At 45.5% G+C, this 24480-nt stretch overlaps 2 protein-coding genes across 4 annotated transcripts in view; both read right to left on the bottom strand.

Moving 5' to 3' along the window:
• Positions 1-8339: 8339 nt before the first annotated feature.
• On the bottom strand, positions 8340-13199 carry LEPROT (leptin receptor overlapping transcript). The gene is made up of 4 exons (XM_064429156.1): positions 13117-13199; positions 12807-12882; positions 11857-12043; positions 8340-10753 (listed from the first exon to the last, which is right to left on the bottom strand). The coding sequence occupies exons 1-4, from the start codon at positions 13130-13132 to the stop codon at positions 10637-10639; spliced, it is 396 nt and encodes a 131-aa protein (XP_064285226.1). The 5' UTR covers positions 13133-13199; the 3' UTR covers positions 8340-10636.
• Positions 13200-14189: 990 nt separating this feature from the next.
• Positions 14190-24480, bottom strand: part of DNAJC6 (DnaJ heat shock protein family (Hsp40) member C6) — a 42024-nt gene continuing 31733 nt past the window's right edge. For all 3 annotated transcript variants that reach the window (XM_064429154.1, XM_064429155.1, XM_064429153.1), the window contains 7 exons: positions 22591-22743; positions 21768-21836; positions 21029-21163; positions 19096-19344; positions 18467-18612; positions 17306-17482; positions 14190-16404 (listed from right to left, as the gene is read on the bottom strand). In XM_064429154.1, the coding sequence (XP_064285224.1) occupies positions 16303-16404; positions 17306-17482; positions 18467-18612; positions 19096-19344; positions 21029-21163; positions 21768-21836; positions 22591-22743 (1031 nt within the window). In that variant the 3' untranslated portion in view covers positions 14190-16302. The remainder of the gene's footprint in view (positions 16405-17305; positions 17483-18466; positions 18613-19095; positions 19345-21028; positions 21164-21767; positions 21837-22590; positions 22744-24480) is intronic.

Below are 24480 nucleotides of genomic sequence, written 5' to 3'. Positions count from 1 at the left end.
GCCACAGCAGCTGCTCATGGAGAGGGAAGAAGGAAAAAAGGGAGGAAAACCAAGGGCACCAAACACCTTGGCTTCCCAAGGGAAGTTCAGCTGAACCTGTGGAACAGGAAGGATGAACAGATAATAATTCATAATATATTCTTTATTTTTAATAGTTAAGCTCTGCTAGGAAAAAGCTTTTGATGGAGGCAGAAGAGAATGATCTACAGCAAATTTCCATCCCTTTTTAAGCCTTCACATGGCTGCACAAGAGGTTCCAGGTAATTAGTGCTGTCACCATTAGTGCAGCTTATTTCCCAAGAGCCACGGTGCCATTTGGCAAAAAGAGGATCCTGAGTGCGTTCAAGGGGGAAATTGCAGCAAAATATACAAGTTTGGCCAAAAAAAAGTGGTCCTTGAAGCAGCAGGCTGTGCAGTTTAACTTTCATTTTGACAGGCTGGATGTGTTTGATATGTCTATTTAATGGGCTTTTAAATAAAACCACTGTTACTATAGTAACATTTGCATCAGAGGTTGTGCTCATGCTGCCTCTGAGGTACAGAAAACCAATCTGCTCTGCTCACCTTTGTGCTTCACGCCGATATTTTACATGGCAAAGCTGTTTTCTAATAAATAATTTCCTTTTTTCGGAGTATTTTCCTTCTCGGCTTGGAAATGAGGATATATTTGAGCTGGTTGGCTTTGCAGTGACTAAGCCCTGTGTGTGGGAACAGCACTCCTGGTGCCAGGGAGAACAAGGATTGCACAAAAAAGGAGCTGCAGCCTGGGGAAATCCATGGAGTCCAAGGCCAGGCTGGACTCTTGGAGCAGCAGGGATAGTGGGAGGTGTCCCTGCCAAGGGAATGGGATGGGCTTTAAGGTCCTTCCCAAGCCAAACCCTTCCTGGACTCTACAATTCCATCAAACAGAACAAATTTTGCTTTTCTATTCCTCCATGAGGTTTCCCTGGTCCAACTCTGCTTTCACTCAACAGCACCTGGACATTCACACACGAAACGTGACCCTCTTTGGGTGAGGAAATGAAAGCACCCAGGGTTCTCAACTCCCCCAAAAAGACTTTTCAGTTGTGCATGTTCTTAACAGGAATTAGCAGCTGGAAAATAAAGAGGATAATGGGAAGAGTGAAGGACACCTCTCCAGCAGCTTGACTTGATTTTCCTCCTACTTTTCTATTTTTCCTTCTATTTTTCTTCCTGATGAGCATCATTTGAAATCAGCTTTTAGTGAAAACGTGCATGGATGGGACTGTGGAAGAGCCCAAACTCTGCTGGCCATGTAAAGGCAGCTTTGCTGATGTCACAGCCATGGAAAAACCAGGATTTACTTTGATTCCAAAGCATTGTTTGGTCTGTTATCCCCACAGCCCCTGCCAGGATGACACACTCAGTAAACACCACGACTTTTTCCCTCAGGGGGTGGTGGTGGGGATCTATTTCCAGCAGCACTTCAGAAAAGCTGGCACCAATCTGGGTTCTCAAGTGGGAGCTCACACAGGGACCAGGAATTCACAGCACCGAGCTGGCAGAGAGAGAAATGCTGCAGAAAACTGAAAGGTATTTTCAGTAAATGCCTTCATTTTAAAAAAAAATAAAAATTCTAGGCTTTATATCAATTTAAATGTTTCTAAATCTGTCAAAAATTCACTTTGTGATAGTCACAAACTCAGAGAAAATATCAAATGGGTGGTTTCATCCAAATTGAGGCCACTTTTGTGTTTTTGGCTATGGAGAGAGGATTTTACTTAAATGTTTATATCTCAGTGATGAGTTTCATCCAACATGAAATAGAAACCTCATGCCCACAATAAATAAAAATCATGGAAGTGTTGGAAGGGACTTTAAAGTTTTTTTAAAAATGCCACCATTTTTTCATTAGAGCAGGAGAAGTTTGAAAATGGGTACAAGGATCCTCCCCCACCTTGTCCCACCATCCCAAAAAACATTCCTAAATACAAGACAACATCACACATCTTTCATCCCCAAAGGGAAAAAATCATTCCTAAGTAAGAGACAACCTCACACATCTTTCATCTCAAAAGGGAAAATATCATTCCTAAGTAAGAGACAACCTCACACATCTTTCATCTCAAAAGGGAAAATATCATTCCTAAGTAAGAGACAACCTCACACATCTTTCATCTCAAAAGGGAAAATATCATTCCTAAATAAAAGACAACCTCACACATCTTTCATGGCTCTTTTTTGCTGCATTATTCTCAAAAATCAGACTATTTCACCTAAACATGAAGGGAAGTGCTGGAATAGTGTCCAGTTTTTAGCTCCTACTAAGCACAGATTTGGGCACTAATTTTTGGGTAAATCCTTGGAAGATTTGGGTTTCAGTGTCCAAGATTTGGCAGCATTTCATCCTTGTTTAGTTGGAGAGTGGAATGGCTGGATCCATCTGCTGAGATGTTGATCTTCTGCTTATTTTCTAGATAATATTAAGTGAGAAGGAATTGCATGAGGGGAAAAAGATACAGGAATATTGAGTATGTGGTGGGAAAACAGGAAAAACTGGGCTAGGAAGGGAAGATATGGAAAGAGGCAAGAACGAGAAGCAGATGGATCCTTCTGGGGTGGGAATGATGTGTCCAGATAGTGCTGGCACAGAGGAAGTGTGAGTGAAGGGATGATCCTGGAATTGTGACAGCAGGGAAGGGGTCAGGGACACAGAGTCCCACCAACAAGGGGTGAAATCTCTGGGAGAGGCACTGGGAGGCTGTGCCCTCAGATTTATGGGATGGTGGGAACACTTGGACACTGGATTCTGAAGTTGTTCTCTCTTTATTTAGCAGAAAAATGGGAGCAGCACTGCTTGGTACAGCCATTCCTAGTTTTGGGTGCCTCTGGAGCAGGCTGGGAGCAGCTGGCCCATGGAGAGGGGTGCTCTGTGTGCCTTTCCCCCAGGAATTCCACATGGGAATGTTCCCTCAGGCAGCTTCAGTGGTGCCCTGTGCAGGCTGCCCTGGAGCAGAGGTTGGGCAGAGCTCCAGAATAAAGCAGGGATTGATTCCAAGGATCTCCTCCATGGATCCACCTCGGGCAGCAGCAGAGCCCAGCCAGGGCTGCCCCCAGGATGAACCCAAATGGCCCCAAAATGCACGAGCGCTGCCGGGGTCTGTCCCTGGGCTCAGCTCTGCTCCATGTGCACATTGCAGTTCAGTGGCCAACCCCACTGCAGCCCCTGCAGTCCCACCCTGCTTGTTTTTCTCTCTGCAGCCCACGGGCTTTGTGCTCCTGGGCTGGGATTGGGATCATCTGTCCTTGGTGCCCAGCTGGAGCAGGAATTGTTTTGTGTCCCTGCTCTGTGCAGAGCTCCCCATCCCCTCGTGTGAAGCCCAGCCCCACACACTAAAGAATCTGAAAATAGAAAAGCCAAACCCTGAGGCATCAGCAGCAGCCTTTGCCAGGTGGGCCCCGCTGCTGGGCTGGAGGAGTGGGAATGGGCAGGACAGGGATCAGCTCTCCCACACTTGGCAAGGAGCTCCCCAAAAAGCAGAATTCCAAGGGAATCAGGCAGGAATTCCACACCCAGAGCTGCTCAGACCACACCAGGCAAGAGCAGAACATTCAAACCCACAACCCACTCCAGTCTCCATTCACATCCCAGGCCCTGCACATGTAAAATGTCATTTTTGGACTTTTAGAATTGCTCTACATCTTCAAACTCTCCCTTATTTATCAGGTATTTGTGCAAAAGGTCTCCCCTTGAAGGCTGTCAAACACAAATCTGATTTGATTATTCAGTGCAGACAGGTTTTCCCTTCAGAAAGGTCACATTTATTTAATTTATTTATTTAATTCCATCCTGGAGCTGGCTGCAGGATATCTGAGCAGGATACCCCTGAATCATGCCAGTTCAACATCAGTTCTTTCCCTCCACATCACCACTGCTATTTCTTTGTACATGGCTTAATAAGAGATAAAATTGACTATTAAACTTGATTAATAACACTAATTTCAAAAGGTTTCATTTTGGGGCAGGCGTTTTGAGGTTTAAATAGGACCAAACCAGCCTCACTCAGTCTCCAAATAAAAATACAGCCCTAAGGAATGACCTATTACTGCCATTTAAAAGTTAGCTACTATTCATTTAATGAGATTACTAAAAGTGCTACAGGAAATCAGGTGTTGACTGACCCTCAAAATGAGTTTACCTCATTACCTGCCCATTACAGAGCAGAAAATATAATTATTGCAGGAACTTGGAGCACCTCACACAAAACTGAAGAGTCGTGGGCAATAAAAGCATTCATTGTCAGACAGATGGTAGAAAATTGGTTTTTCCCTTTGATTTACTTAAATTTCTGCAAAGAATCCAAAAGTTTGGGATCTATTTGGAAATTATCCCCCCCCAACTGACTTTATTTCTGTTTTAGTTCCTCCTATCACTAAAGGAAAAGGGAGCAGTGCTGTCATTCAGTGACTTCCATCACTTGTCAGAAACATCACTGCATCAACAAGAAGATGAGACTAAAATTAAGTTAATTGGGCAATTTTTCACACCAAACCAAAGGCCACACTTTAAAAATACCTCACAGCCCACAAAGCTTGAGCAACCAACTCAACCATCACACAGCAAAACAAACATTTCTTCTCAAAGATCAGTAGCAGTGATGAAAGGTTTGTACTTCATAAACATTGTTCTGCCATTAAAAACCTTCCCGATGTGACAAATTGAAAGAGCAGACAAACAGGGATACCTGTGGCCACCTTCAGGTGTCCAAAGGGAGGTGAATAATCCCAATCCTAATTGGCTGCATCCTAATTAACTTCCCACACTGCTCACCTCTGAGACTCGCAGACAAAGGCTGGGCATTTGGAAATTGTGTCTAAGGACTGGCTGGATCTTAAGAGATCCATGAAAACTGATTTATTTTCTGCTGTAGACTTTAATTAAGCGGCAAAATATTTGCTAGGAATGCAGTCTTTAAAGGAATGGAAAGGAAACCCAGCATACTCTGGACTGGCTAAGTTATATTAGTTTATATAATCTGATTTCAAAAATAAAATTTATTTCTGTATGCAGGAGAAATATTCTGCATTTCTTAATCTGTTAAAATTGAACAGAGCCGTTTTCTTTGGGGATTTTTTTATATGGGAAATGGTTTTATTATCCTGGAGCTGTTGGAGACATCATTTATTTGGTGATAAAACCTGCCACAGTGTGACACTCAGCTGTGTTCCTAGGAACAAGGACAAGCTGGTCAATCCTCTCCCTGTGTTTAAGGCAGGGATTTGTGGATCCAACACCCCGTTCCTGTGAGGCACAGCCAGAAATCCCAGCCCTCAGCCAAGGGACAGTGAGTCCCACTCAGGTTAAAGGGGTCACCAAGCCAGCTGGGTCAGGCTTTCATCCCTCCTGATCCCAAATTCCCAGCAGCTTCCCAAGGGAGACTTTGGTCAGCAGCCAGCAAGTGACAACTACTGCAGCCTTTGTTTCTGGCTGGTGGAAAGGGTTTGTTTTTCCCCTTTAAAGATGGAGAACTGGGAACAAAGGCTCCTGTCATAGTGGGAAATAGCAGAGCAGCAAAATCCCAACCCCAGATTAAACAGAGTCCTCAGTCCCAACAGAGGCAAACCATACAAATGTCACCCTCAATCCTCTTATTCCAAGTACTGCTTTCAAAGGCACTTTGAACACCCTTTCACTTGTCCCCAAATCCCCAAAAAACCAAAAACACCCAGGCAGCATCTGCCATTTATTGCCATGGACCAAGAAAAGGAAACAGCACAGGCAGGGTACTGGAAAATGCAGCTCCAAGCAGTGATAAATCAAAATTCAAAGGTATTGATAACCTGAAATGGCCCCCTGGACCTACCAGAGACACCAACACTGCTGTTGGTACCTCAGAATTATTCTCCTTTTAAGGGTTTAAAATAATATAAAACTCCAGCCTCAACATGATTTCTGCTTTGGTTTTTTTAACTCCACAGCAGCGAGCAATTCATTTTCTCAGCATTCCCCAAGAAAATGTAACAGTGTAACACAGGCAGTTTCCACCAGGGAATTTCCACAGTTTGGCCGTGGGCAGGCAGAGAGCTAAAAAATATTAGGGGTTCAGATCCCAACACCTGGGCTGATTTGAAAATTTGAAAATCTGATTTGAAATTCCTCTTATATTCATTTCACAGAAGTCTTCCCTGAATGCAGAACTGCAACAGGAAGGCTCATTATCATGTATAATGTGTATTTTTTATTAAGACTATGTGTATTTATTGTTAATATTATGTGCCATTATGTTCACTACATCTAAATTACTCTATTAAAGAAAGCCATGGGTTGAATCTCACTTGGAAAACCATCTTCCACCTGTTCCCTAGGAATTTCCTGAGGGAAAAGAGGGGTGTTTTTATAATCCCTGCTGTGTCCCCAGCAGGATTTCCCCCAGAGGTGGCCACAAGGAATTCCCAGTGTGGAATCTCCTGCACAGGCAGACCAGGGTGGGAGAGGAAGCAGGGACCCAGCAGTCCATTGGAAATGAATATCCAGAATATTTGTTACAGTCTAGAACTATTCTGTAGGAAGCAATAATTCCATTTAAAATAATAAGTACTGGTCATGGGGAATAAACACCTGTGACCCATTTTTAATATAACCCAGAAACAGCTGAACCATACCTCAAAATAAAGGGCAAAAGCAAAGCAATAAAACAAGATAAATACAGAACGGGCCTTTGGAGAAAATGTCTCCAGCTGATCTTTAAAATCTGATCCCAATTCAGCAGCCAACGCTTCCTCACCCATTTTATCAGATTTTCCCTGGAAAGCCCTGAAGAATGAACTGGTCCAGTGTTTGCAGGGGCCACTTAAACATTGATTAATGGCTCATTAGTACCTGGTGAGCATCCAGCTTAATGAGAGAGCCTGTCCATCCTTTATCAGAGCCCAAAACAATCCCTGCAGAGAAGACAGAGGAGGATCTGAAAAGTCCTGCTGTGTTAAGAGTTGAGATCAGGGTTTAAAACTCATTTCAGAGCTTTCCACCATTTGCAGTTGGAACCACAATCTGAAATGTGTTTTAGCAGGACACTGTTTGCTATCACCCCAGTGTTAATGAGCTTGCACTCATTTTGTGGGATTTAAGGCTGTTCAAAGGTTTCAGGAAACTACCCAAGGTCATAACAACTGCTCAGCAAGGTTACGAGCTTCTGAGAGGATTGAAGAACCCACAAAACCAGTGCCAGACTGGGACCAGCATCCCCTGTGCTGGTTTGTTTGTTTGTTTTTTTTAATCCAACTCAGTGGATGTGATAGGGAAAAACTGAAGAAAAACAGCAGAACAAGGGTGGGAGGGATAGGAAATCAAAGTTACCCCTCACAGACAACACCCCCAAATCCAGCAGCAGGTTAAAAAAGGGAGCCCAGCACCAAGCCTGGAGCTGAAGTGACCCTGCCAAAGGTGAGCAGCACTCCCAAACACTCCGTGTGCACAGCCAGCAGCTCTCTGACCCACACCCACCTCCCTTAAAAAAGGGAGCTCAGCACCAAGCCTGGAGCTGCAGTGACCCTGCCAAAGGTGAGCAGCACTCCCAAACACTCCGTGTGCACAGCCAGCAGCTCTCTGACCCACACCCGCCTCCTCCAAAGCCCTGCACTCAGGGCACTGCTGTGAAAATGAAGCTCCAGCTCTTCCAAACTCCTCCTCGTGGTGGGGGATTCAATAATTCAATTTCCCAAGCTCTGGGGAGATCAGAACTCCCCACTTTAATGTTTTCATCACCTCAATACCAGGAGAAGTGAGCTGGAAGAGAAGAGCTCTGATGCCCTCTGCATCCCTGCCCTGCTGACAGAGAATGGATTTTCAGACTCCTGGAAGAAAGGGAACCCAGACTCCCTGGAAGAAAGGGAGCCCAGACTCCCTGGAAGAAAGGGAGCCCAGACTCCCTGGAAGAAAGGGAGCCCAGACTCCCTGGAAGAAAGGGAGCCCAGACTCCCTGGAAGAAAGGGAACCCACACTCCCTGGAAGAAAGGGAGCCCAGACTCCCTGGAAGAAAGGGAGCCCACACTCCCTGGAAGAAAGGGGATCCACACTCCCTGGAAGAAAGGGGATCCACACTCCCTGGAAGAAAGGGAGCCCAGACTCCCTGGAAGAAAGGGAAAAGCTCAAGCCCTACCTTACATCCATCTTTTTTATGGAATGCTTTAAAAACCTCCCAAATTCACCACGAGAGATAAATTATGATCCTTTAACTTTCCAACACATCCCACATTAATTCCACTTCCGTGGCTGCTGGAATTGCCCATTCCACAGCAGGAAAGCAGCACTGGACATGTTTTACCTTGCCCCTCACACCTGTCTGCTGCCACCTCTTGAAATTAAAGACAGACAAACCTTTAAGCATCAGGTATGTTTATTAGACAATTCCAAAAGTCAGTTTTAGTAAGCAACTTGGAAAGAAAAGTAGAATACATTTGAATGTCCATGTTTGAATACTCTATGATCTCAGGGATGTGGCAATCATAAAAAACTGTTTACAAAAGGTACAAAAGCTGCACTGCATTCCCAACAACAGAAACAGGATTAGCTGGCAAGGAAGCTTTGGGAAATGCAGCCACAGGTTTCCAGCTGATTATGGAACACTGATCTTGCCATGGAGGTGCAGTCCCAAAAATCAGCCTGGTGTGGAAATTAAGGCACTTGGGATACACAGTATTCACTTCCACACAGGAAAACCATCCCAGAGAAACCACAATAAATTCCCACTGGAGGGATGGGACGCAATTCCCAGCACAGACCCTCAGAGCTCAGTGGGAGTGAAGCTCTGGAGAAAAAACCCCAAGGAAATATTATCTTTTACAATATTTGATAACAAAGCAAATTTACAGAGGTTAAGGGAGATCTCCATGATTTCAACACAATTTTAAACATTAAATGTAAAGTCCATGTGAAAACTGCATGAAATTCACATTAGGGATTAGTGCACGTAGCTACTTCCAAATAATAATACAAACAATAAAAACAATAATAAAAAAGCACTGACCTTCTCCACTCAGCACCCACGAGGTACCCACCAAGCACAGCCCAAAGGGGGTACAGTACAATGGAATCATTTGGCAAAAAGCAATTTAAACCAGCATTTTCTGCTCCTCCTGGTCCCTTCAGATTGTCCTTGTTCACTGTTCCTGTCACACGCTACAGAATGATTTATTTTCAGGAAAAATTCAATCTCAGCTGGTTTTCCACCCCACAACTCCAGCAGTACTTGAGCAGTTTTGTAGATTTTTATCTCAGCCTTTGGTACATAAATGGAGTAAAAGCTTTCCAGAATGCAGCCCCAATCCAAGAGGAGATAAATGGAATTTTTAGCAATGGCATTAAGAGTTTATCACCAGGCACTGACTGGGTTTTGTTTCACTGTTTTACTCATTATTGAGTGAAAAATGCCACTGCATAGGGAAAAAAGGCATCTTCTTTAAAATCAAAGCAGCATTTAAACATGGAAATATTTCATCTGAAAAATCTGGTTTACCATTAAAACAAAGAATATTCCCAGTTCCAACAGATTTCATCAGAAGCAGGAAGAAGACACTCAGATAATTTGTTATTCCCTGGATTTTTGAGTTTATCCTGCTATGTCTTGGATGGAGCATTAACACCCAGAAATAAACTGTCCTTTAATGCTAATTCTTCTTTTAGTAGTAATTAATTACTGACCATTCCCTCTATTCTTGCACAACTAAAGTAATAAAATTCTATTTTCTTAAGTGTGATTATGTGAATGTTTACTAGGCTAATGCTATTAAAAAATATAGTGTTTTAATGCAACAACAACCTTCTTGCAGACAAAAAACCAGGAGTTGAAGAAGGGTGTTTTAAAAGCAAGGAGGAAATAAGAAATCCTACCCAGCAGAACACTCAATTCCTTGCAATTCACACCCACAAAAATACAGAGTTGAACACTAAACTGTGATTTTAAGTGTCCTGAGGGTAGCTTCTCCTTTTGTGAACCTTCACAGAAGTCATGTCAGCTTTAAGATGCATTAAAATATGTTATTACCCAAATACAGCCACAGTTTTTAAACTAAAGAGGGACATAAGATATCTTTGTGGGGAGAAAATGATCTTTAAACAAACATAAGTGGAAGGGTTTTTAACCAGGGTTATTTTATTTTGCTCTCATTAGGCAGTAAGAGTTGACATCATTTATGTTTGGCTTTATTATCAATAAGAAAAATAACAATTTTTTCTCAAATTGCCATTAATGAGATGTAAATGAAATAATAACTGATCCTAATTAAAGCAGAAAGATTGATCAAGTTGAACAATCCCAATTAGGATAATCTTATTATTCTTTGATTGTGTGGTTAAAAACCCAACAGGAGTAGTGACCAATGACACTGCAACAAACCAAAAATTAATGCAAATACAGTGAAAACTGGGTAAAACTGCTTCTGTTTTGTAAACTTCTCCCAGGATAAATTCAGAATAATTCCCCATTTGAGTGACTACTTCAAGCCAACTGTCAGCACTGTCCCTTTGGCTGAAGTGCATTTCAAAAAGCAATTTATTACATGATAATGTAAAGCCAGGTGAATGTTATACCACACACATTAGAATATCTATACATACACACAGAAAAGGGGAAAAAAGCTGTAAAATATTGAAAATTACCAGCACCACAGAGAGCTCCTACCACTGCTCCCAGCTGAAGTCATCTCCTCTGCCAAACACAAGGAAAAAGCCTAGAATGGTAAGGAAAATGACTGCATTGCCAGCCAGCACCAGGCCACAGGCTCCCCACTTGATCTGAAATGCAAGAAATGGAACAGTCAGGGCACTTCTTGGAAAAGATGCTCAGGGCAGTTATTTCTAGGCATTAGATCAGCTAAAACACTAAAAAAATCAAAATACTACAGAAAGGTGCTAAAAGCAGAACAGGCAAACAATAAAGAATTCCATTTGTCTGACTAATTATTCAATTAGCAGCCACTTCTATCACTAATGAACACTTCAGCCAAGCTACTGCTAGGATTTAGGAGAAAATGATGACTTGCCTTCCAAATCATTAAAACACACCTAAATCAGAGAGAAATCTGGTGAAATTAGTGCTCTGCTTTCATTGCCAAGCAACAAAATCAAAAGATCTCCTTTTAAAGAAGTCACAGGCATGGAAAACACAGATTTAAAAGTAAACAGCTTTTTTTATGCATGAGCTGCAGAAGTAATTCACTTAAATGAGGAAGATTTACTCTTAAAACACACGACTGAGAGTTCCCTCTCGTGGTTGTTCTGCTGCTGCCAGGCCCCAGCCCCAAAATGAAAGTATCAGGCATTGCAAATAAATTCAGAGCAAGGACACAGAGTTCAAAGCAGTGAAAGTGAAGGGGAAAACCAGGAAATCACTGGGACTGGGGGAATTCTTTGCCTTTCAGACAAATGGGACCAAAATGTGACTGGAGAGAAGCTCAGAAAGGAAAGAGGAAAGAATTTAGGCAGATTTCCTCAGGTTTTGAGAGGCCAAAATTGGGAAATGCTGTGAGAGCCACAAGGGCAGCTCTGGAAGCTTGGCCTTTTAACTCCCAACACTCCCCAGCCCCCAGGTGGGCAGCATCCTGAATGGAGAAAGCAGAAATTCCAAGAGAAAAATCAGGAAGTTGGAGCAAAGGGTCACGAGACAGAGGCATGAGGTGCAGGAGGAGATATTATCTTGTGTTGGGCCAAAACAAGGCTGGAGGGGGAAAACAACAACTAAAAACTTTTCAGTCATGTGAGCTCTTCTTTCCAGCTCAAAAAGGCAAATTTCAGTGGATTACTTTCACCTGGAGACAGCAGAGGAATGAAAGGAAAGCAGGACTGAGGATGAAACCCAGCAAAGCGGGGTGTGAGAAGAGAAATTAGCAGGGACTTACTGCTTCCACCCGTGCCAGGATGATGGGGAATCCAAAGGCAGAGACAACAATCCCCGTGGTGAAGAAATAGGCCAGCTCCCTGCAGGCACTGCTGGCTGCATCGCTGTCATCACCCACCCTCCTGGCTATGAAGTGGGGAATGGGGCAGAGGAAGTAGAAGATCAGCACAAACAGGGGCCAGTACACGCTGGGGAGAAGAAAAGAGAAATGTGCCATCACTTAAAAGAGGTGCTTCAATCAGAAAGCTGGTGTGAAACTCCCAATGGTACTTTTGGGCTTGAGAAGTGGATTAATCAGAAGACTGCACCCAAAATGGGCCAATTCCACCTCGTTTTCCCTGCACTGACAGGGCAGCATGCAGCCTCTCACGCGAGCAAGGTTTAATTTATTTTACTTTGGAATCATTTTGCTGATCCAGCTCTGAGCACAGAGGGAGCAGGAAACGCACGGGAGCAGCTTTCCCAAATTGCAGGGACAAAGCAGGCACACCCTCACATCTCCTCTCGGTGGCAGGGCTCCCCCGAGCCTGCTGCGAATTTATAAAGTGTTTTACAGACACGGAATATTGGAATTACAGAGCAGCTCGGGCTGGAAGGGAACCAGAGCTCACCCAGCTCCAGCCCGGCCATGGGTGGGGACATCCCAAATGGAAACTTGTGGGAGGAGACCGCTCAAAGAAACAGGAAATTAATGAAAATGTTCGTGAGATTAAAGAGCAAGGTGGCACCGCTTTCCCCAGGCACAGAGCTGCTCGCAGCCTTTTTATTTTAATGCAAATACCGCCTTAGGAAGTGATGGTTAATCACAACAAAGCGCCACGTGCCAAGAGCCCGGGGGCGGGGGGCTGCGGGGGGAACCAGAGCCCCACTAAACAATAAACGCCTTAATTAACGCCTCAATTAACGCCTTTGAACCGGGACAAGCCTTGCGGAGGGCGCCGGCCCGCTCACCCGTAGTACTCCAGGGCGCAGCCCAGCATGAGGAACGTCAGCCCGATGGCTCCGCTGAAGGACAGCGCCACGAGAGCTGCAACGGCACAGGGCGGGCGGTGAGGCACCGGGCACGGCGGCACCGGGCACGGGGGCACCGGGCACCCCTCCCGGGGCACCGGCAGCCGCCCCACCGGGGCCGGCCATCCCTCGGCGGGGGCCGCGTACCACCTCCCGCGGCGGCGGGCACCCCTCCCCGCCACTCCCGGCCGCCCGCCCCCGCGCTGAGGCGCTGCCCGGGGCGCGCTCCCTCATGAGGGAGCCCCGGTACCTTTCACGCCCGCCATGTCCGGGCTCCGCTGGCACCGCGCGACTTCCGCCCCTGGCCCCGCCCCTTTCCGCGCGTCACGTGCCCGAGCCTTTAAAAGGGCGGGCGGCGGGAGGGCGGGGCTTTTCGCGCCACGCCCAGCGCGCGCGGCAGGGGGCGGGGCGTCCTGAGGGGACGGCCCTGGGTGGGGTTTAACGCGCTTAAACCTCGAAAAAAACGCGTTTGTTTCTGTATATAACCCCTCTGTGAGGGTAAGAAATGTGCGTTAAATTCGAATCTGTGCGCAGGGAAAGTGTATTTGTGCGCAAAGGTGTGTTTGTGTGGGTTTGAAGCCATAAACGCCGCTTTAAAGAGCCCCCGCCCCTCAGGCGCTGCCGCCTTGTGGGTGCTCCTGAAAACCTTTGTTTTCACCCCAAAAAACGGAGCCGGCCGCCCGTTTGCCTCAGGCAGGGCCACCTCAGGACCTATATCATCCACTCGAAGAAAGGCACAGCTTTTTTCAAAGCCGTGTTTTTCAAGCCTTGGATTTTTGAGGACACTTCCCAGGTCCCATTTTTGACCCAAGAGAAGCTTTATTTGCCCCAACAACGGCCTTTTTACCCCAAACCAGCCTAATTAATTCAGCGATGGCCTTTTTGCCCCAAGAACAGCATTTTTGCCCCAAAACCAACCTTTTTGACCCAATAACAGCATTTTTGTCCCAAGAAAAGCCTTTTAAAGGGCGATTTTGCACAGCCTTTTCAATAACCCTCCCCAGGGAGCTTTTCTTCAGATACCTCCCTCCTCAGCTCTTCTCTTGTTATGTCCCTGCTCCATACTTTTCCCCATTTTTTGTTATTTTAAATTATTTTGAGCCAGAAGGCTTATTAAAACAGGCTTAATCCACTAAATGCATCCCAAAAAACTTGAAAGATTTGGGTTGTTAGCCTGAGAACAGCAATGCCAAGTTGTTTCCAAATAATTTGGGAAAAGCGCCTGGAATGCCAACCTGTGGATAATGACAGTGACAAAACCCACCCAGCCAGGGCTCTCCACCCCTCACACAGGAGATGTCACAAGCACAAAAGATACCTGAATTTGTTAATTTGAGCTTTTTAATGTATATACAAATGTTTTAGACCAGTCACAATTTCATCGAGTATATACCGTATTTACAAAAATTACAATAATTTAGTCAAACAGTAAACCTGAACATTGATAACCTCTGTCACTACCAGATATGACAAGAATGGATTTTTTTTTTCAGTTAACTATTTGGATATACATACATCCTAATACTTTCATGCATCCATAAAAACATTAGGGATGGAAGTAATCAAAGCTTAAGTGGGGTAGAGGGTTGGATTTTTTTTTTTTGGTAAAATTTAATGGTGGTTTGTATTTTGTGAATGGATGAGTATCCAGAGTTATGTGCCGTGACAAACTCGATACAAAGCTAATGAGGTTTTCATCATTAAAAAAAGTACGTTATGGTAATGAGATCCTTTTTATTATATAGGCATAGGTCACAATATCTACAAATGTGAATGAGAAACAATAAACCAACAAATCACAGGAACATGATTCACATTCCAGTTATCTCTTTAAATAAGACGAGCACATACTGGATCAAAACATTAATAAATAACATCCAGTTTGTTACTATTATCTTAAGGTCTTTTATATAAAAGGAGACCTATGTGTTGGTTTCACATTTCCAGTTAATGGCAGTAAATAATGGACCAGTACAACAAAAGGATGAGTTTTATACAGAAAGCCATGTACTTTGACACACTGTCTTTGCAGTAATAGCTTTGCCACTTGAAAATGTAAGTGCAACAAGTAGTGGATTGTCTTGGAAAACCACCAGCCTTAAAGGCTCACGTCCGATGGCAACCTTTTCCTGAGGCAGTAAATACACATTATTTCCTGCCCATCTACTGAGTATCCCTCAAACACGGGTAGGTGTTGGTAAATAAACTGCTAGCTTTAGTTACTCTACTAAAGAACGCCAGAATTTGGGGTGAAGTTTGAATTTCAACTCGCTTTTGAACTAGGAAAGCTGCTCCAGCAACAGAGAGATTCCCCCGTGATGTCCTTGCTTTGGTCCAATATAAACTTTTAAGCTGATCAATTTGCACTGGAGTGACCTCAGAGATCAGACCTGGTCTGTGGATGTCTGTGTGACAGCTCGTACACCATGATCTGAAAAGTGAATTTGCAACAGGTTTCAGCCTGCCAAGAGCCTTGGCCAAGTGCTCTGGAGCTGATAAAGGCATAAAGGTGATACAAGTGGGCTGGGAAAAGTTCTGAACCCGCAGGAGGGGAAGGGCTACCTAGAAGCTGGCAAGTTTCTAAACCTTTCCAGCAGAATTTTGAGTTGTTGGTATTTCTTTGATGGTTTCGAGCTGCTGATGAGAATCACGGGAAATGCAGCACGTGCTCATTCCTCACTGGACAAGGGGGATTCACCCTCCCTTCCCCCCAAAACTGCTGCTGAACAAACCAGCAAGGGGCTGTTGGCCCAAGGACTCGCTGCTCGCTTTCCAAAGCATTTGGAGGAATTCTGCCTGCACATTTCACTGCGGGGCTGTGAGGTGAAGCACAGCATTGATGCAAAAGCAGCTGCCACACTGACCCAGCCCAGGATTCAGCTTTGGCTCTGTTCAGCCAGACTACACTAGATGAGCAATTAAGCAGCAAATGGTGACTGTTAGGAGTGTGCCTAAACCACAGCTGAGCACTTCAAGTGGATAATTCGATCCAAACTCAGGAAAAAAAATAACATACATCGAAGTCTGGGCCTCACCAGCAGTTGTTGAACTCAACTGAAGCGTTGCCATATCACACCTCACAAAAAAAAAGGCAGGAAATTCACCAGCTACACTTTGTTGGAGACAGACCAGTTCCACCTTTTCCCAGTATGTGTTCTCTCTTGTCCCACTGGAACCCAAAATAAAATAGAAAAGTGACCAGAAACTGTAACCCTGCGGCTCTGGTGGGGTGAGCCAGGTGGCCAGAGTTCCTCTGAGCTCAGGATTCTGGAGACAAGTGTTAGGAAATCTTTCTCATGTTCTTCATGATAAGTATTAGGCTCTTAGTTTTCTGAAACTTCTGAATTTCCAGCCAGAGTTTGGTTGATCTGTGACATTTGTGACAAAAGACTAAATAAGCACTAGCACGGGTCTGGAGTGGAGGCTGAGAAAGTACCTAATACAGGGGTTTTTGTCCTTGGTTTTCAAATTCTGACCAGGCATCGTTCAGCTCCATAAATATCATCTTTGCATATTGTTCATATGGCTGCCCAGTAGCCTGGAATAAAAACAGAGACAAAAGAGGGATATCAGAGCTCCCAAACCCAACCACAACAGCTGGCACGTGAGCAGATCCCCAAGCAGTTCCAGCAATTTTCACTTTTTCCTTGACAAAAATCAGCTGCTCTGAAGGGTTGCTTTCCTTAAGAATTTCTTGGCTTTGCTGCTCCTCAGAGCTGACTGTCCCATGGGCACAATAAATGTGACCTTCTAAATAATAAATATAACCTTGGCAGTGGGAGAGGATTTCACCTGCATGGAAGGGGAAGAGCTGCCCCTTGACATGGTTCCTGGATAAAATCAGAATTCCTGCAAACCTCAGGCAGCCCACATCCTCCCAAGCCTCGAGGCTCCCAGGGCCTCCATTCCCTGCCGAGTGGAAGCTTCCTTCTCCCCACGGGTGTCCCAGCTGGATTTGTTGCTCCCTGCTCAGCAGCCAGAGCACGAGCCACAAGCTGGGCAACCAAACAACCTGATGGTTCCACTGCAGGAGTCTGATTTGGATCTCCTTTAGCAGGAGCTGCTGTCCAGCAGCAGGATGGCTGAGAGCCAAAGTGAGGGTGACAAAAGCTCTGAATTTCTGCTGCTTGAAGCAGCAGGTTCCAGGCACAGTCTTGGGGCTGGCAGTGGTTTCACAAACCCCTGACTGCTTTGGGCTGGGAGGGACCTTCAAGCCTAAATGGTTCCATGGGTAGGGACAACTTCTGCTGTCCCAGGTTGCTCCAGCCTGGCCTTGAACACTTCCAGGGATGAGTTTAGAGTTCTCAAGATCCAGAAACCAGCAGAGATCTTGCGCTCTGACTTTGCACAGAGCTGTTTGCAGCAATGAATCAGCGATCCCATCCAACCCTTTATAATCCATTTTGGTTTCCCCCCGAGGTGGAGGAGCCCAGCCTTACCTTGTCGGGGTGAACGACGAGCACAGCCCGCCTGTACACCTTCTTCACCTGCTCTGGGGTCACCAGGTCTGCCATACTCACAGGCTTCCACTTGGTCTCCCCTGCCCACAGCACCGTGTGCATGGTGGACAGCAGAGCCCTGATATTCCTCTCCTTGCCTTCGATCCACTCCAGGACCTGCAGGAAGGAGGGTAAGTCTCTATTTATGCCTCACTTTAGATATTCCACCATTTGAATAGCTGTGACCCCAAGGAGCATCTTAAATTTCTTTCCGTGCTTTAGAAAACCTTCAGAAAACCTTTATCTAATTGTCATTAATTTTTAAATCACTGCTTGAAAATTAAGACAGACTATGAGCAACATCCCTGCTAAAAACACTTAGTAATGCTTAATGGAATAGACAAAATTAAGTGTTTAACTGTCTGGTTCTTTAGCAAGGTTAATTGCACACCTAAACTAAGCTCAGCTAAGCTAAAATGTAAATGTGAAAACCAAAGCATAAATAGATTTTACAGTTCCAGGCTGAGCTGCCCCAATGAAATAAAAACACATCAGAGCAAAGAGAATTATATTGGAAAGGCCAAATCAGCTGGGAGCTTCAGTGACTCGACAGCTTTAGTGGGGATAAAAATGGGAACTGGGAAAACTCCTGCCCACTCCATGGCCTGACCTCTGTCCAGCTGTTGTGGCTGATGGTGGTGTTCAGCGTGGCTGCTGTCACTTCCCAAAGGTTAAAACCTTTCCCCAAGGCTAAAACCAGGACATTTTGAGAGGATCATTCTGTTTTCTAGAACTTTGCTTGGCTTTTCCTGCAGCTTTTCCTCTCCTTCTGTAATTCCAATTTGTGGTCTCATATTTCACATACAGAGCAGGACAGACTGAATTCCCTTCCCTTCCATAAGAGATCTGCAGTTTGGCAATTTATTGAGGAGAGATGAGAGAATTCCAAAGCAGGCAGGATTAATGAGGCAGAGGATTAGTTCAATTAGCTGCGCCTGCTAATCAGGGCTGGAGCGCTGTGGAAGAGCAGCAGCCCAGACAGTGACACTGAGCAAGCCATTGTTGATGTGGTCTGCTTGAGGACAGAAATGTAACCTTGGAGTTCGAAATCTGTTGAGGGCATTGAATGACTGGGAGGGCACCACCAAGAATTTTGCTTACTTTTAGTTTTTCAGGGTCCATCTCCTTTGCCATTTCTTCTTTTCTCATCTCAGCTATTGTTTTGGGGCCCTTCTTGTCCTTGTGAGCATTAAAGCCTTGACCAGATAATAAATCTTCAAAATCTGCAGACACTTTTGGCTTGGAATCTTAAAAATGGAGAAGATTTGAAATTATTATCATAGCATGGGTGCATTTAACACTGGCTTTCTACATGAGATACATCCTTTGGTTAATTACATTAACCATCTCCCAGTGCTAATGAATGCAAGAATCGTGTCAATGAACATGCAGGTTCCCATGAAAAATGTTACTTAATGTTACTTGTAAGTTATGATTATTATTATGGAATCCCAGAATGGTTTGTGTTGGAAGGGACCTTAAAGTTTATCCAGTTCCAACCCCCTGCTGTGGGCAGGGACACCTTCCACTGTCCCAGGTTGTTCCAACCCCCATCCAGCCTGGCTTTGGACACTTCCAGGATTATTTGGGAAGCTCATTTGGAATACAGCACTTCCTAAATAGCACAGTTCAGCCCAGGACAGGACAAAACCCCAAATAACCCACTTGCTTATCCCAAACCTGCAAACCAAGGGGTCCCCAAAGAGAGCCAACCCTTTGGACGCTCTTACCAGCGCTCGCGGCTCCTTTCCCCCGCTCGCCCTGCCCGCTGGCCGAGAAGCTCACGTTGTAGTTGGGCTTGTTCTGGGGGGAGGCGTGGGGCCCGCTGGGCTGGCCCTTGGGCTGTGTCCCCTGCCAGCCGTACGCGGTGCCCTGCTGCCACCCGCTGCCCGCCATGGGCTGCGGCTTCTGCGGCGACGGGGGGAAGCCCCCGGCCATGCCCGTCGGCGTGGTGGGCTTGCTGGCGAACGAGGGGCCACCTGCAGAGCGACAGCAAGGAGTCACGGCGGGACACAGACCAGAACTGCCCTTGCAACACTGAATCCAGGGTCTGCTGGTTGTGTCACGGCATAAAACACGGGGGAAAGGCTTTGCTGAGCAGTCAAGCTTTGTAGCCAGGGGCAAATACCCCACCTTTAGATAATAGTGCAAGCAGATCAATTCCACAAAGCAGCACTGATCCAAGTGAAGTCTCCCCAGGTTGCTGTTTTCAGCTCTGTCACAAATGTCTGCAGCATGGCTTTAGCCCCGAGATGGTTCTGTGAGCTGTTTCTAGGACAGCACCTGGCTTTGAGGGTTTGAGGAACTGGAGGTGGCATGGGGAAACGGGGCAAGCTGGATGCAGCTAACAAGGAGCCACAGCTCCGTGGGGATGGTGGCAACACAGAGTGACTGAATGATTACATTTGGGAGGGACCTTAAAGCTCATCCAGTTCCATTCCACTTTGCACTAGCCCAGGCTGCTCAGAGCCCCATCCAGCCTGGCCCTGAGCACTTCCAGGGATGGGGAGGCTCTCTGGGCAGCCTGTGCCAGTGCCAGCACCAAGCTGGTGCTGTTGGAACTGTGTCTCCTCACGCTCTGCTGATTAAATCCATCCACAGAGATGTGTCCCAGCACCTCATAGCTTTAGGGGATGCTCCCCTGGCTCTGGTTGTGTTTGTGGGAGGAACCCAGTGTCAATGTTTTATTATTTCACACTGACATCCACACTCAGCTCCCAGCTCAGAAACGTGTCATGGAAACTGGATGAAGTGCTTTCGATTTAGTCACGACCAACAAAAATGTGCTTAAATATCCTGGGGATGCCGAGCCATTTGTTTTTAAACCCCACAACTCTCCTACAGAATGTGTGTTTTAAAAGGACCTCTGTGGCTCTGCCATGGGGCTTGGCATAGTTTTTGTTTTGGTCCTGCAGAGCAGCCTGAAATCCAGCAGAGGGAACTGGGAAACCGAATTCCAGACCCATGCTGGGACTGACGCAAAGGGGAAAACAAACATCACACCAAACCACAAGGGCTCCCAAAGAGCTGAGGGCAGCAACAAAGGCAAGAAAAATCTATTTACCACACTCTGACAATGCTGGGCTTTAAGGAAAGCTTCAATAATTTCTCAGAACTGCCTTTTAAACATTAAAATTGAGGGTTTGCTGATTTTTATTACATAAAACAAGAGGGAAATGCTTTTCTAAGCAGTCAAGCTTTGTAGCCAGGTGCAAATATCCCACCTTGAGATAGTGCAAATTAGAGGCAGATCAATTCCACAGCTTTTCTCACAAAGCAGGAAAACGAGTCAAGTCTAGAAGGAAGCAATTCCTCAAGAACCCCAGCAGCTTTGCAGAGCCAAATCCTCCTCCCAGGCCTGTAGCAGCACTTGAACACAGAGCATCCTCAGCCAGAGCATGTCTGGACTTATCAGAGGTTGTGCTTTGCAACCCATGGAGCCTGCTGAGCTCCCTGCATGTTGCCAGCACATTTTTGACCAGGGATCAGGAAAAGCAGGGATTTGTGAGAGTTTACAGAGAATCAGGCAGAAGGGGAAGCCTGGCAGCAGCACTGGCGTGCAGGTGGGTTGAGAGGCCCCACACATACCAGGCTGCTCAGCCTATTTCTCTAAAAGAATGCTGGTAATTTATTATTTTCCTTTTTTTAATAAGGGATGCAAACCTGCTAAACTCGCTCCAAGGCTTCCCAGATCAGCAAATGGATCCAGTGTTTGGGGTTTAGCCTGATGAGTGGGAGTGCTGTGGAGGGATCCTGTAGGACTGGTGGCAGCAGACTTACTTCCCATTCCTAGACCACCTTAAAAAGAAAAGGAAAAAAATATATATCTAAAAGAAAAAAGAACATTTTTCCTTCTGTTTGACATTTTTCCTCCTGTTTGATATGAGTGCAGCTCTTCCCCAGTGCTCAGCCACATATTAGAAGACTGCTATTAGAATTGAGTGTACCATTGTCAGGCTCCTCAGCAGCCTCAGACTTCTTGCACTCCCACTCCCAATTAGGAACAGCAGCAGGAATGTTCCCAGACTGTCTGCACTGCCAGAGGAATTGTGACATGTGCATATATTTTAACAACTAGAAGCCTTCAGGAAGCAGCTTTGGGAGGCTACTCACACTCTCCCAAGATTAGAAAGAGCCATGCAATCACTTAGTGGCACCCTGGGAATGCACAGGTTTTTTCCATGGCTCTACATGGGATGAAACAACCCCTGGACACCCTCACCTCACCTGTCCTGCTCTGGGCTCTTGAGGAAACAAACCCAGATTTTTTTTTAATATGGAAATCTTTAGAGGGAAGCTGTTCTTTGCAATCACTAGCAGCATTTCCCCTCTGCCTGTCCCCCCTCAGAGCTCCCTAAAGGTATTTTTTTCTGCTAACCACCCTGAATTTTATGGCACATACCTGCTTTGTTGGGCCAGTCCCAGCCACTGGAAACATCTGGTTGGATGGAAACCGTTGGAGTGCTTGAAGCTAAAGAGAATGATTGATATCAGTATCTCAAAGCAGCCCAGCAAAACCAGCACAACCCACTGCCCACCAGGACTCCACAAAGCCCCAGAACCTCACAGGGAGGTGACCCTGCCCATGGCAGGGGGCTGGAACTGGATCTTTAAGATCCCTTCCAGCTTTCCAGGGAGATACTCCCAAGGAGCATGTGTTAGATGATCAGGCACAAACAAATCTGTGACTGAATGTGTTTCAGACAGGGTTACACATTAAATTTTGGGGTGAGAAGGAAGAAATTAGGGAACTTTTCAACAAATAGAAGAAAATTCCTTCTCTTCAGCCAAAATCAGCTGTGAATTTGGTTAGGGTTAGTACTGGAGCTAAAGAAAGCTGGTGCCTGCAACTGAAATCACCAAAGGATGAGTGTTTTCTCTAAATATACCTGTGTTTAGTGCAATTAATGGTAGTTTGCTTCAAAGGAAACCTCATAACCACAGGAATATGTGGGCAGACATTCTTCATGGCCTCTTTTTTATTTACATAAATAGCCTATTAATTAAGTCTAAGACCTGAGCAAAACTCAGCTCATCCTACCACACTTCAGATGCTGAATATACTTCAAGTCCAGAGACAAAAAGCTCTTTCCTGTTTCGTGGGGTTTCTGTGGTTTAGAGTCGCTTTATGGGAATCATCACTTGGTACTTAATGGTTCCATTTCTATTTCAAAGCAATGTTTTCCGTTTCTTTAAACACCCTGGAAGAGGCTCCCCTTTCTTACCCATGTGAAAGGGATCGCTGTGCACAGTTGGCGAAGGGCTTCTTGTGGCTTGAAGGAAAGGATCCCCAGGGACAGCTGATGAGCCAAGGAAGGAGCCCAGGAGGTCTGGACCAGTTTGCTTGGGGCTACTTCCAAAAGGATCAAAGGCAGTGGCTGTGAAAACATATTTGAGAAAATGAAATCATGACCTTGCAGCAGGAATGTGCTTCAGGGTAAGGGAATGCTGTGGGGAGAGGAAATCTGATACCTGAAGGTAGCAAAGAGGAGACAGACTGGGATTGTGGGGGAGCAACTGGAGAGCATTAATTTCCCAAATTCTGGGCACCTAAAGAGCCCCACAGCTTGGCCATGGCAACAAACTGACCCCATCTCTTGTTTCCTAAGAGAGGCTGGATTTAGAGCCAGGAAAAGTGAGTGTCAAAGTACTCAGGCACTCCACTCAGGTGGAGTTTTAACTGCCAGGAGAGGGTGGAAGACACTCTGGAGCTTGGAGTTGCTGCCCTGGTGCAATTCCTGCCATTCCTGCTTCCTCTCAAGATGACTCCAGGCTGGCTGAGGTTATCCGTGTTGGGGATAAAGGGACTTTCAGACACAGCTTTAGAAAATAATGGATATCTTTCCTACATCACTTATTACCAAACTCCATTTATTCTCAAACTCCATTTGTGATCACTTTGTTCAGTCTTCTCTCTTCCATGTAAAACCCCAACAAACTTAACCAAAAGAAACTCCTGTGAAGTCACTCTTATTCTTGTCAACAATTTTAAAGTTAAAAGCATCCTGGATGGTACAATCCCTAGAAGCTCTGCACTGTGGTAATGATGCTGCTCATTACTTATGTTACCCAGTCACTACTCTTTTCTCATCTCCCAAGCTTTTATCCTTGCTTTCCTGGCTTGGGACAATTGAGCTGTGTGATTCTGCCTCTGCAGAGCTCATAGATCTCTAAATCTTTTCCTGATCTGTTGCTGCACCTCTTGCGTGGTGTGTCTGCAAAACCTGCTCTGGGTGAGAGCTCTCAGACTGAGCCTACAAGAGAAACCTTCTCCAGGTACAAGTGACCAATTTCTTCCACTGAAACTTGGATTCTTCTCTCTCTCTGCACTTGCTCTGCTTCATCCTTCAAAAGATCCCTCTCCCTAATATCTATCCAACCACTCCTGCAGCCTGGTCTTGCAAGAGACAGAAATTCTCTACTTCCTAGTTCAGGATCCCTCTCACAGCTCCAAATCCCCTAAGTTAAAACAGAAATTCCATTCATGGTGCTGTAGGTCTACCCAAACCCCCAGAGGAGTTTCTGTATAACTCATGTGCACTACTGGACACATAATGAGAGCAAAACTGAGGCTCTGCAGTGGTGGTTGGTGTGAGGGGCTGCAAACCCCCAGGTGTGCTCCAGCAGGGACTGGTTTGGTGAGGACCAGCTCAGAGCAGAGGAGCCTCTTGGGATCCCCCACATGAAAGGGAGGTAGCCAAGATCCCCCAGAGGGATCCTCCAAGCCCAGGTCTCCCCCTTGGAGGGGGATGCAGTTCATTATATCATCAATTTCATCAAAAGTTCTGTTCTTCATTACAGACTCTGCTATTTTTGCCTTCTAGAGGTAACACCAAAAAATAATGCTTGCTATTAATATCAAACTGTTTAAAGTTTTTGCTGTTTCCTTGATATATGAATGTTTCAAAAGTGTTAACTTCCTCAAACACTTACTGCTGATATATTGGTTGTATAATGTGAACTTACTGATTTTCATGATTTTTTAAGCATTTATCTTGTGTCTGCTAAGGAAGGCAGGAACCTCCCCTGAAACGGAAAATGCAAACCCCCTCCCTCCGAATTGTTATAATTTTGATTTTCAAACCAAGGCAGCATTATTCCTAGATAATGCTATA

Source organism: Passer domesticus, chromosome 7 (genome assembly GCF_036417665.1).
Source record: "Passer domesticus isolate bPasDom1 chromosome 7, bPasDom1.hap1, whole genome shotgun sequence".
Lineage (NCBI taxonomy): Eukaryota > Metazoa > Chordata > Aves > Passeriformes > Passeridae > Passer > Passer domesticus.
This window is presented reverse-complemented; position numbering and strand designations above follow the sequence as displayed.